Consider the following 14,297-nt stretch of genomic DNA (forward strand, 5'->3'; position numbering starts at 1 on the left):
TGTACCCAAAGGATTATAAATCATGCTGCTATAAAGACACATGCACACGTATGTTTATTGCAGCACTATTCTAGACCATTCTTTTCACTTATTACTCTCTCTTCATGAATTGTAGTGTAAATATGTAGATAGCTTCTGAATTTTTAAAATAGCTGCACAGAGTTCCATCGGATGGTTTTTTGTAGTATAAAGTCAGCTATTACAGACCTTCTTTTCTAACCCTTTGCTATTATTACAAAACATTCTTCAGTGAATTACCTTGTAGAACCATTTAATGTGCAGATATTTGTAGAATGCTTTTTAGAATTTATATTCTGGCTGCAGAATTAAGATTGTAGGGTCAAATACATTTGTAGTTCACAGATCCTTTAAGGCATATGCAATAGTTCCCTTTCCTTTGATAGGTACCAAAGTACAAGCATATTATAGCAGTTTTGTATGTGCAAATCACTAAAATGTTTCACACACGAAACTTCATTAAAATCAGAAGAATCTAGTATCTATTCACATTCCATTTCCCACTGTCATTCATATATTTTGAAATTCAATATTGCAAAATAATATATTAAAAATCAGTATTAAATTTAATATTGAGTGATGCATATATAAACTTTCTAAGAAAATATAATAGTTAGATTTTAAAACTAAAATCACAGAATGTGAAATTTGGTGCTATTTGGTGCTATACTAAATATCCTTGGAAATGTAATCCTGGTTTTGACTTTCTAACTTAACAGAATCATGATACATTTGTCCCCAGCAAAGTATCAAACACCTGGATGCTCACTTACCAGAGTACCGGTGCTGAGCAGAGTAACAAGGCCAATAAAACACTTAAACCAATTGTTCTCTACAATCTTGCAGCAGGTTTTCCTGATGTTCTGCCAGATTTTTCCTTTCTTGGATGCTCCATTGATTTGACCAAGTGATGATCCGCGTCCACAACCTGTTAAGATTGGAACTGGTAAGAACAACAATCTAGAAAACTCTTGAAAAAGTAAAAACCTGAAACTTTCTACTATGTGCCACAGCAATTATTTATTTACAGATTCTAGTCCAGGTTGTCTCTGATTTACAAACATTTAATTTTTACCCATGGTGTAGTGACCACTGTAATCACTGATCAGAAAAAGGAAAACTGGACTTAATGAGAGGAAAGGCATTGTGAAAGGCAGAAATGACCTAGAACATCTTGTCACTCTGCAAAACAGTCTGAGGGTAGGTATTCACTAATACTGCAAAATAAAATACACACAGATATTTCACTTCTGAAAGTTACATTTTGATTTCTTTGCCTGAAAATTTACTCTTTGAAGATTCACATGGCATAACATGCATTCCTGTTTAAAAATATAAACACTTAGGAGATATTAAGAGGTATAAAATTAGTTAAATCAAATTAATTGCTTTGATTCCAGTTCTTATGTGGCATGGAAATGGGAAGTTTTATTGAGACTATTATGTAAGTAACATGGACTGTGGAGTACTTTGTGGGCATAGTACATGTGTACGGGACTGCACTCTATGCTTTGGCCAAAAGGGTTGGCAAAATGGAAACCTGAGGCTGAAGAAGAGGTTGATATACAGGTGACAAAACGAAGAAATGGAGGTAGGTGGAGTTTAAAGCCAAAACATTTTATTTTAGAATTTTGTCTTGTGTTAAATAATACTATGAGTAGTATTGTGGCAGTGGAATATTATTGATAATGGTGATTCCAAAACACATTTTTCATGCTTAAGTAATATTCCGTAAAAATAAATAATGTTCATATTTGATTTTTTACTGGTAGCTATACCACTGTGTGCTTTAGAACAGAGCACAATTTAGGAGTAAAACAGAAAATCGGTATAGTTAAAGCAGCACTGAAATGTGTGTGTATACACATACACATGCACACATATACCTATATATGTTGAAGTCAAATGAAGTGTGCTTAGATCTCATGAAATAGAGCCAATATTTAAGTTACTCATATAAAAACAGCCTATAACTGTCAGAGGAAAACAAATGGTAATGGTGACATTTATATATTTAATATGAATATTAAGAAATGTATAAAGATTCAGTCAATTGACTGACACACTGGATATGGAACATATACATATATTTTTGATATTTGAAAATTTTATTAAACTTGTACCTACATGTTGGTCTGTTTTAACAATGCATAATGATATTCTAGTTTAATAAATATTCAAAGAACAATTAAACTTCAACTTTAAAGATATTTTTCAATAAAATATTCAATGAAAATATTCATATTCATTTTACCTATACACTAAAATGTGTACTTACCAAATACAAAAAATTACATCTCACAAATTGTTTTACTAATTTAGCTTTAAACACACATAAAAACTCCAGTGGCAACAGAGAATTGAAGTAAGTCAATTCTGTTTTTCTATCATTAGTCACTATACTGTCATTGTTTATTCATAATCTATTGTTTCAAATTAGGACATAAGTAGTACTGTAGAAGTTAGAGAAATGAACTAAGTCCTGAAATGAGCTGGAGATTCCAAATTCTTACTGTTCAATCAACAATTGTTAATTGTTAAAATAAGTGACTTAGCTGGTAGCTGGGTCTGAAATGTGCAATGCCACCTATTTAAGAGAGTTATTTGAATTAGCTTCCAGGTAGAATATGTTTACTAAAGGAACATATACATTTTGACAACTTGTAATTAAAATTAGTTTTCTAGCAAGAGTAACAAAATTTTCTTACCATTTTTAGGATGCTTTGATCTTTCACTTCCATAGAACATTTCTTCTTCTTCAGAGATAGCAATATCAACGGTACTGCATTCAGATGAGCTAGACTGCTTTATTTTCTAAAAGGTGAAGTCCCACCAAAAAAGTTGTGATTAAAGTTTCATTTACCCACAGTGGTCAAAGTTTATTTCATTTTCAGAAGTGAGAAAAATTTTGTACAGAAATAATATTGTTAGGTTTAAAAGACTTTAGGCTGATTTCATGGCTGATATTAAAATGCATACATATTGGTAAGAATTGAAGTTTAAAACACTATTGTATGATACTTACTTTAACCTAAAATAACACTTAGATTAAAATTAATGTTTAGTTAATAACACTTTGCTTCTTTAAGATGTATAGGTTGTCTCCAATTCACAAAAGGATTTGGGTTCCAAAGTTTTCTTGAAGTCACAAGTTTCCCATATATGCTATTTCAATTAGATGAGTAGAATCAAAACAAATCATCCTTTGATGCTAAAGATGGGTAGATAATAGTGCACTTAGGTTTCATTGTAAAAATCAGTCCAGATGGTCTTATGTATGTCATCATAGGATGGGATTTATCATGAAGTAAAATGAGGGAAAGGCACAAGAAATAGGGATAAGGACAGGCCTGGGAAAGGGGCACAGCCTTATGAAAAGCACCCAGATGCAGAGATTGACCTTCTTTCTCACTCTGCTTTTGACTGAAGTTCAAGGCTTGGTAGAATAAGGTGGTCATTGCTTTATACAGGTAATAGTGCAAATGATACTCTTTGCCTTTATTTAAAATTATTTTCTCACAATGCTTTATTTTACCTTATTTTGAAATAAGTATACCATAAATCATTCTTTAAAATCACCGAGATTCTAAGGTTAATAGCATATAAGTAATATTTTCTAATTAAAACAAAAATTAAGGCAAGTGTATTTTAACATTTAGAATGAAACCAATCTTATTTCGTAAAAATTAAGAAAAAAATCTAGGTAAAGTAGTGTGCCAAAAAAAAAAGAAATTATCAATATTTTGTCCTGCCTCTTGGACTTATACACAGCAAGTGTCAAGGAAATGTAATTAGAAAGCTATTTTTGCTTTAGTCCTTACATGGTCAGTTGTCAGTAAATCATTATAGTGCTCAATTTAAAAAAGTAAAGTATCCAGCAGAATATTATTCTTAAACAGATATTTTTATTATTTCCATTACTTTTATATATTCTTATTTATTTCTAATGAAATAAAATCTGTAGCAATATATTTATGTGAGACTAGGCATTAAGTGATTTAAATATAATATTTGGCACTCAGTAATTAAAATTAAACATCATACATTTATATTTCTAAAGATTTGTAAAAAGCCTTGCACATATCCTATTTGATGTGATTTTTCCAAAATACCTGTGAGTAGGTATTATTCTAATTTTACAAATAAATCAATTAAGACTCAAATTATAAATCATTTATTTTGATAGAAGATTATTTAATGGCATAAGAAAGTGACCATAATATACTTCTGCATTATAAAAAATACAAGTTACAAAATACGATGTCAGTTTTGATGTTATTTTTATAATAAACACACACTATATATATGCATATATATGTCAATATATATGCATATTTTAATAAAAATAGGCTGGAAGTACAAATACCAAAGAAACAAGGGAGTGTATCTCTGAATTATCAGATCATTGATATATTTTTGTGTTTTATTTTTGGCTGTGGGTATACCAACATCCTAAGGAGTCATGGGCCACATAATCTAGAAAGCACCTAACTAAATATATAAATAAATGAATACATCTTTTGTGAGTAATCAACCAGCAAGACCTAACAACTATGCAGCATAAATAACTGCAATTTCGATATTTACAGTTATTTTAAGTTACAGCTTTCCTGTGTATTTTCATACTCCAGAATTTCTAAGGAGATTAGCATGAAGTTTTCAGGGAGACTCCAACATGATGTGCTGTGGCAAATAGCAATTTCACCCAGAAATGGATGGTAATCAAAATCTTTAATGATGATTGAGAAGTGTGGTGAGTAAGAATTTATGCCTGTTTTATAGTAATGGTATTAATTTAAAAGGTAAATGAATCTTAGACTATTGGGCATGTGGATTAAAAATGCTTCTCTAACTAAAATAATGATGGCTTTAGTAAATGATGGAAGGACCTTGGATAATTGAAGCTGAACTCCTGTTAGAAGACAATTTGTGAAGTTATTGTAGAGAGTGTCTCCCAAAACAGAAGAGGTCTGGGAAACAAGATGGTGCCAGAGATGACGGGGACCTGTTAAGAGACATTCCCTGACCCTCCAGTGCCCCTGAGTGATCTGAAATGATTCCCCAGTGGGATCCAAAGTTACAAGCCCTTGTACAGATGTGATCTCTGTAGGTGTAGCTTTCTATGAAATTGTACCTCCTTCTAAAACACAATGCTGTTTGCAAATGGAGACAATAAGACTGTTTCCAGTAGGGTGTATATTTTAGAAGCTAAGTGAACAACAGTATCTACCCTTCTTTGAATGCGACCCTAATTTTTTTTTTAAGCCAGTGCATTATAAAGCTACCAACTGTGCACAATTCAAACTGGGAAGTTTTAAAAATTCCTTTAGTCCAACTTAATTATAATGTCCAAATATGGGCAGAAATATCTGACTTAAATCTTAGAATTTTAGCAAGCAAGAAGGAATTGTAACACTGTTCTAATTCAATCTCCCATTTTAAGATGATAAAGTCCATGGAAATTTAGTGATTTCTTAAATCATACACCTTGATTTTGAAAACTTTGGTTTCCTCAGTATACTTTTCAGCACCCTCAAACAGACTGGTTATTAATTTATAAAATGTCACAATTATATTATCTAATGTTTCCTAAGTGCTTACTCTTTACTAGGCATTGTTCTATGTACTATTATCCCCCCTATGGAGTAAATACTATTTTAGCCTCATTTAAATATGAGAAAATTGAAGCTTGGAAAGTTTAACTAATTTGATCAAAAGCATAAATTCAGAGGCTAAGAGTGATGGAGCTCAAAGTAATGGAGTTAGAATTGAGTGGATAATCTGGCTGTGGAACTTCAGCGCTTATTTACTTCCTTATCAACAATACTATAAATCACCACCAAGCAATCAGGATATTTAAACATCTTACCTCCTTGCTGTCTCCATCACCAGACTTACTCTGAATCTCCTTATTATCCGGATTTTCTATATCAGATTCTCCTGAAGCAACTGGTACAGTTTCTGAGACACTAGGACTGGGGATAAGCGATTGGCTCTCATTTTCAGTAGTGTTTTTCTCTGTGCCACTGCTTTTTTCCTTATCCTTGAGAGAATCTTGGGCGTTGCTCAATTCAGAAAAGGTATGGTCAGAAATATCTTCTTTAACATATACCTCATTTACATGGTCCATTGTGTCCTTTGGGACATTTTGTTTTTTGCATAGTATTTTAAGAAGCACATAGTTTATTCCTTTTTTAATCCTTGCCACTGCAAGCTGGAGATTTTTTGCTTCATTATTCTCTTCAGCTGTTACATCCTTGCATGAACTAAATGAGCTCACCAATGCCAGAAACAGGTAAAGTACCTAAATAAGGAAGTAAAATAAGGCTAAATGTATCTTATTTTGTTTCATTTTAAGTAATGAAGAGTTTGTTTACAAAACTGACTTGAGAACATTTAATATCTACTCTGTTAGCATATTTCAATAATACAATATATTGTAATTAATAACTGTAGTCACCATGCTGTACAATGCATCTTTTGAACTCATTCTTCTATGTAACTGTAATTATATATACTTTGGCCAATAGCTCCTCAATCTCCACTTTCCCCTAACCACCCAACTTCTGGTAACCACCATTCTGCTCTCTACTTCTAGAGTGTGAATATTAACCCACTTGTGCCTAGTGTTCCATTATTGGAAGGCTAAGCTTGTGGGAGTTATTTATGTCCTACTGCTCAAGGTCATTGCCAAGGTCTGAATTTTCAAACAAAAATTGCAACTTCTGACATAAATGGGTTAAGTGTTCTCACTATTAAAACGATAACTATGTGAAGTAATGAATTTGTTAATTAGCTCTATTTAGCCATTCCACAATGTATGTCTACTTCAAAACATTACCTTGTACACCATAAATACATACAATTTTATACGTTAACTTAAAAAATGAATTTGACTAAAAAAGGCTGATCTGAGATTTGAAAATGAAGCAGATGAACTACAATACTATTCAGTTCTTATCTATCTACCACAGTGTGTTAGGTGCTGCGCTATGGATTTGTATAGCAAGAATTTATTTTAAGCTCATGACGTCCTATGCAATATGATTTGTTTCTCTTTTACAGATGAAAAAGACAAGGTTTACAGATGTCAAATATCAAAGGATCAATGGTTACGTAGATTAGACCCAAATCTGCTTTATTCCAAAGCTTATTTTCTCACTGAGTCAGGCTGTCTCACTCAAGGTGAGCAAATAAGTTGTTCTTCCAGGCAGCTCACTTCACTTCAGCCCTGTTCTAGGAAATCATGTAATAATTCTGCAAACCCAGGAAGAATTAGACAGGGATAGAGCTATCCATGGTCCTGAATATAATATCTAATGGCTTTTGTGGGATGAAAACACAGATGCTAGGAAAGTTAGTGGATTCTCTGTTGTAGTAAATTTGGTCAAACAAGAAACAGATAAGTGATGGAAGAATCATTCCTAATACTTGTAACTTATTTTGAACTCAAAGATAGTGTATATTTTGACTTTTACTGTCACTTAGAAATATGATTAAGTACTGATCACTTTCCAGAGAATCAGATTTTAAACTTGTTTATAATTGTAAAGCGTACATTATAATTTTGGATAATTATGCTATTTATGTGTACATAACATAAGTATGTGAGCATCTCCAAAGACTCGTATTTTGAAACTTCTTTCAAAATTTTAGATCTATGTGAACAGTTGAGTTTCTCAAACTCTCCAATAATTACTCTTTTTCTCATGGACATGCACATCTGGGAAAATTAGAACGTCCCACCTAATAGTATTTAATCCTAATGGGTTACATTTACTTCTCTCTATCTAGATCTTCCTATTTCTTAGGAATAGAGAAGTTTCAAATAAGATTTGTATAGAAAAATCAAAGTATTTTGCAGTGAATAAAGTCATCAAATACATAAACTTAACCTTATGCATAGTTTTAGCATAGCAATAAAATTTTGGTTATAAGATATATCAATATGGGAAATGTTTTGTGAGTGAGAGCATTTGAAAAACTGGCAGATATCTTTTATAATCCACAATGAAAGATTCTCAGAAGAGAAAAATAAAACAGAAAGGACAATGATCGAATGCTAACAGCCTCTGAAATAAAGAAATAAAGCAGACTTAGGTCTAATCTATGTAACCTTTGATCCTTTCTGTTCTCCCATTAGTGTATCCTTTGGCAATGAGGTTTACTTATAGATAATCTAGGCAGGAGCTGCATGGCCCCAGTAGGAGCCACACTATTAGCAACTCTATTATTCTGAAAGGACAACAGCTTTGTGATGTAAAAGGGTGAGACCAGATATAATTTAAGATATTCAATTGTTTCCTTTTCTTCCACTGTTTGGCTAAGTATTAGGCACAGTGTGAAATAAGGGAAGGGTGTTAGTGTGTTTCATGACTGTAAGCTTCATATGAACAAAAACCATGTTTTCTCTTAATTAGACAACCAGCACACTGCTAGACACAAAATAGGTAATAAATAAATATTTATTTTAAAAAATAATTGATTATAGAATAAATAAAAATAGATTTTGTGCTAGGATTTGAACAAGAAAAAGTTTATGCTATATTAATCATATTTTTAGAAAATTACATCAAAGATTTCTTATATCTTAGACGCACATGTACACAAATATACACACATACATTCATATATATATATATGTATATATAGTGAAAATGTTCAAAGCCTAAAAATGAACGTAATCTTAAAAGTGCTAAGTGCTCTGAAACTGTAGTGTAAGATAAGAATTTTATAACCCTCAGAAATGCTACTGCTTTGTTCAGATGTGGTCTGAATTAAAAATAACCTACTCTCTTTCAAGGATTTAAAGGAAAAGACAGGCTGTGTAAGTGGTGCAAGTTACAGAGAACTGATTACTACTTCTAATTTAAGCATTAACAAAAAAGAGAGCAGAAAATGCAGAGATTTGTATTGTATAAACTCAGAGTAACTACTCTAGTCACAGAATCTGTAACCAGATTAAAAATATATATTTATTATTTTTGTGTTAGGAGAGAAAAGGTGAAATAATGTATATAAAACAAAACATTTTTTAAAAATTCCCCTGAATTTTGTTTTCTTGCACCTCAAAGATATCCACATATTGGGTGAGAATTGAGCAACTCATAGCAAAATCAAACAGCATAAAAGAGAAAGAAAGTTCAAGATTTAAGTAATTACTTTCTGATTTGTAATCAACAAATAAACATGTATAAAGGAATTTAACATGTATTGAGGCTACTTAATTTTAAATTTCTTGAATTATATCTTAACATATATTTAATTTGGAATTATACAAATATATATGGAATAACATATGTATCTACAACCAAATTTTTTATTTTTAAAAAGCAACTGAATTTTGTATTAAGTTTTCTCTTTCTTTTATTTTCATGTTTCTATCCCTCAGTGTTTGGTTTATGTAACCAGAGTTGGGTACTATATTTCACTTGGTGGCAATCACCTAAATCACAAGTAAAACACCCAGAATGAAATTAAAATCTGCCTAACTAAAACTTGTTAACAATATTAAATAACTAACAAAAATCTGGTGAAGATGTAGGTGTTAAATTTTTCTAGAGTGTAAAGAAATGATTTGTGTAATTTATGAATTACTTATAGGGTGCCAAATGATTACATTTAAGTTATAATAACCCTACAAGGCAAGTATTGTTATGTTCATTCCTCCGTTAAGTACGGTCAGGTTTAAAGAGGCTGTGTAATATGCACAACATCATTTATTAAGAGATTGAAATGGTTTGTCTTTCTTCCCATCCAAATCTCATCTTGAATTGTAGTTCTCATAATCCCCACATGTTGTGGGAGAGAATCAGTGGGAGGTAACTGAATCATGGGGGCAGTTACCTCCACGCTGTTCTCATGGTGGGTGAATTCTCACAAGATCTGATGGTTTTATAAGGGGTTTACCCACATTCACTCTGCACTTCTCCTTGCTGCTGCAATGTGAACAAGGACATGCCTGCTTCCTCTTCCACCATGATTGTAAGTTTCCTGAGGCCTCCCAAGCCCTGTGGAACTGTGAGTCAGTTAAACCTCTCTCTTTTGTAAATTATCCAGCCTTGGTTATGCCCTTATTAGCATCATGAGAATGGACTAATACAGTAAATTGATAGTGAAGAGAATAGGGCACTGCTTGCTGTAAAGATACCCGAAAATGTGGAAGTGACTTTGGAACTGGGTAACAGGCAGATGTTGGAACAGTTTGGAGGGCTCAGAAGAAGATAGCAAGATGTGGGATGTTTGGAACTTCCTAGAGATTTGTTGAATGGTCTTATCAAAATGCTGATAGTGATACGGACAATAAAGTCCAGGCTGAGGTGGTCTCAGATTGAGATGAGGAACTTGTTGAGAACTGGAGCAAAGATGACTCCTTTAGCGGTGCTTTAGCAAAGAGACTGATGGCTTTTTGCCCCTTCCCTAGAGATCTGTGGAACTGTGAACTTGAGAGAGATGATTTCGGGTATCTGCCAGAAGAAATTTCTAAGTGGCAAAGCATTCAAGAAGCAGAGCATAAAAGTTCATAAAATTTGCAGCCTGATGATGCAGTAGAAAAGTAAAACCAATGTTCTGGAAAGAAATTCAAGCTGGCTGCATAAATTTGCATAAGTAATGAGGAGCCGAATGTTAATCACCAAAGCAATGGGAAAATGTCTCCAGGGCACATCAGAGACCTTCACAGCAGCCCCTCCCATAGCAGGGCATAGGCCTAGGAGGAAAAAATGGTTGTGTAGTCTGGGTCCAGGGTCCCCCTGCCGTGTGCAGCCTAGGGACCTGGTGCCCAGTGTCCCAGTTGTTCCAGCTGTGGCCAAAAGGGGCCGAAGTATAGCTTAGACCATCACTTTGGAGTGTGCAAGCCCCAAGCCTGGGCAACTTCCATGTGGTGTTGAGCCTGCAGGTGCAAAGAAGTCAAGAATTGAGGTTTTGTAATCTCCACCAAGATTACAGAGGATGTATGGAAATGCCTGGATGTCCAGGCAGAAGTTTGCTACAGGGGCAGAGCTCTCATGGAGAACCTCTGCTATGGCAGTGTGGAAAAGAAATGTAGGGTTGGAGCCCCAACACAGAGTCCCCACTGGGGCACTGCCTAGTGGAGCTGTGAGAAGAGGGCCACTGTTCTCCAGACCCCAGAATGGTAGATCCACTGACAACTTGCACTGCACCTGGAAAAGCCACAGGCACTTAACACTGGCCTGTGAAGGCAGCTGGGATCAGGGCTGTACCCTACAAAGACACAGGGATGGAGCTATCCAAGGCCATGGGAACCCACCTCTTGCATCAGTATGCCCTGGATGTGAGACACAGAGTCAAAGGAGATCATTTTGGAACTTTGAGGTTTAATGACTGCCCTATTGGATTTCAGACTTGCATGGCAGCTGTACCCCCTTTGTTTTAGCCAGTGTCTCCCATTTGTAATGGGTGTGTTTATCCAATGCCTTACCCACATTGTATTTAGTAAGTAACTAACTTGCTTTTGATTGTACAGGCTCATAGGTGAAAGAGACTTGTCTTATCTCAGATGAGACTTTGGACTTGGACTTTTGAGTTAATGCTGGGATGAATTAAGACTTTGGGGGACTTTTGGAAAGACACGATAGTGTTTTGAAATGTGAGGATATGATATTTGGGAAGGGCCAGGGGTGGAATGATATTGCTTGGCTGTGTCTCCAACCAAATCTCATCTTGAACTATAGTTTCCATAATCCTCATGTGTTATGGGAGGGACTTGGTGGCAAGTAACTGAATCATGATGGTGGTTACCTCCATGCTATTCTCATGATAGTGAGTTCTCAGAAGATCTGATGGTTTTATAAGGGGCTTTCCCCTGCTTCACTATGCACTTCTCCTTGCTGCCACCATGTGAAGAAGGGCATGCCTGCTTCCCCTTCTTCCATGATTGTAAGTTTCCTGAGGTCTCTTCCACCCTATGTAAATGTGAGCCCATTAAACCTCTTGACTTCATAAATTACCCAGTGTCAGGTATGTCTTTATTAGCAGCATGAGAATGGACTAGTACAGTGATAGAACTGAAATTTGAACCCATGTTTCTTTGATTCTGAACTCTGCTTTTTCTACAACTCAACAATACATAGAACTATTTAAAAACCAATTCATTTCCTTTGGCATATAATAATTTTTTGTAACGTTTCTGCATAAGCCTTAAAATTACTGCTGAATTTCTTAGAAAAGACAAAACTAATTTTTAAAAATGTGAAATATCTTACTTTTACACTAACCCACATTAGAAGCATGGAGGTTAAAACGATCAACAGCTTCAAAGATTATCTCCTTATATTTTTCCCCCTTCTACTTATTCTACTGCCATTCTCATGATGTTTCAGAGTTGGATGACTACTAAGAAAAATTAAGCTGGAAGGATTTAGTGAGCCAAGAAATATGATGGCCAATGAATTGGAAATGGAGGTTCATGTAACTCCATTTATCCTGGAATCCCTCTGCACATTAATGAAGTTTCTGGTTAGTAGAAACAACAAATTAGAAATAGATTGGAGTTCAAAATCAAAGAAGTAGGAATGTTTAGGCAAATATATATATTATACATTTATATGTTATATCATACATATATGTATATATACATATATGCATATATATGTGTGTGTGTACATATATATAATGCCTTAATATTTCTGCTTCTTTCCCTTTGAATTATGTGTATGTGTGTGTTGTTGTTGTTGCTTTCTTCAACAGCCGTAACTTCCTTTTGGAAACAGAAATATATAATTTATTTGGGAAATTACACTTATCCCCTTATTAGTCATAGGATTTGGATTTGATCTTATCCCATCTCCAGCTGTAAGAGAGAGTTATGAACAGTTTAACATAATAAACGCATTCAACACCCTGGGCAATGGAGACTAGTTAAGAATGGGCATATGATTCAGCTAATTAGATAATAGGAAAAAATGGCTGTGGCTTCTAGAAAAGAAATTCTTTCCTCTATTAGACTTGATGTAACACAAAGATATGAAGCTTTAGACTGCAGCAGCCATCTTGATAAAACAGAGGATACTAGCTAGCAATGAGCACAGAGAAAAACAGAATTGAGATCTATAAAGACCTCTCTATAATGATCCCATTTAATCATTTGTGTCACACCCAAACTGAAGCAAGATCTATATCTGATATTTTGAGTTATGAGTTATGTATGCTGATATATATGATCATTGCTTGGTTCAGCCAGTTAGAGTGGTATTTTATATCACTGGGAATGAGAAGTATACTACTATAACTACAAAGGGCAGAAGATATTGAAGTATCTTTTACATTTTGGGCACTGTTCTAGGTTTTATAATAAAGAAGAGAGTTATGGTCCTTTTCCTCATGGTGCTTACAGTTTCATAAAGAAGATAGAGAAGTATATTAACAATTAAATACAATGCTAATGTGATAATTGTATGACAAGGGTCTTCTCGAGGTGAAACACAAGCAATGTGGATAGGCAAGGTAAAATTGAGTTTAACCTGAGATTTTTTTCAGTCTTTTGGGAAATGTACTTGATCTTTATGACATGAGTAAAAAGAAAATACCAAGTCTTGTATTCCTGTAAGAGTCATTTTTTTAGTAAGCCATATCTTTTCCATAGATGCAGTGAAAGTTACTTATTTAATTCACTAAAACCACTTCAGTTATTAGGAAACTTATAAGTGAAAGCTTTCTTAGTTAATATGTAACATTTTTATAGACCAGTGGTTTTCAATCTTGACTACACAATTTAATCAACTGAAGATTTTCAAAAAATCCTGATGACCAGGTCATATCCACATACCAATAAAATCAGAATCTCTAAGAATGGATTCTAGGCATCAGCAAAGTTTTATTAATTCCCCAGGTAATTCCAATGCCAGGAAAAGACTGACAGCAGTGTTACATTTAAGTGCTTCTTAAAATTTAATGGGCACACAAATCACCTGGGAACAGTGTTACAACGTAGATTATGATTGCATAGGTCTGGGGTCTGGGAGTCTGCAGGTCTAACCACCTTCCAGGTGATGCCAATATTACATTGAGTAACAAGGTTAGACGCTAGTCCTATCCAATGGAAATATGATGCAATCACATATGCAATTTTAAATTTCCAGTGGCCACATAGAAAACATAGAAAAACAGGCAAATTAATTTTACTAATACATTTTATTTAACAAATATATTTAGTTAAATACAATATACAATTTGTATACAATAAATACAAACATATTTGTATTTAACTAAATATATATTTAACTAAATACCAATAAATAAAGGGAGACTATTGCATTTGT

At 33.8% G+C, this 14,297-nt stretch overlaps 1 protein-coding gene across 2 annotated transcripts in view; it reads right to left on the bottom strand.

Moving 5' to 3' along the window:
* SCN7A (sodium voltage-gated channel alpha subunit 7) overlaps positions 1 to 14,297 on the bottom strand; it is a 95,340-nt gene that overhangs the window by 22,797 nt on the left and 58,246 nt on the right. For both annotated transcript variants that reach the window (XM_023188160.1, XM_023188161.1), the window contains exons 15-17: positions 5,888 to 6,322; positions 2,727 to 2,832; positions 792 to 946 (exon numbers count right to left, since the gene is read on the bottom strand). In XM_023188160.1, the coding sequence (XP_023043928.1) occupies positions 792 to 946; positions 2,727 to 2,832; positions 5,888 to 6,322 (696 nt within the window). The remainder of the gene's footprint in view (positions 1 to 791; positions 947 to 2,726; positions 2,833 to 5,887; positions 6,323 to 14,297) is intronic.

This window comes from Piliocolobus tephrosceles, chromosome 11 (genome assembly GCF_002776525.5).
Source record: "Piliocolobus tephrosceles isolate RC106 chromosome 11, ASM277652v3, whole genome shotgun sequence".
Taxonomy (NCBI): Eukaryota; Metazoa; Chordata; class Mammalia; order Primates; family Cercopithecidae; genus Piliocolobus; species Piliocolobus tephrosceles.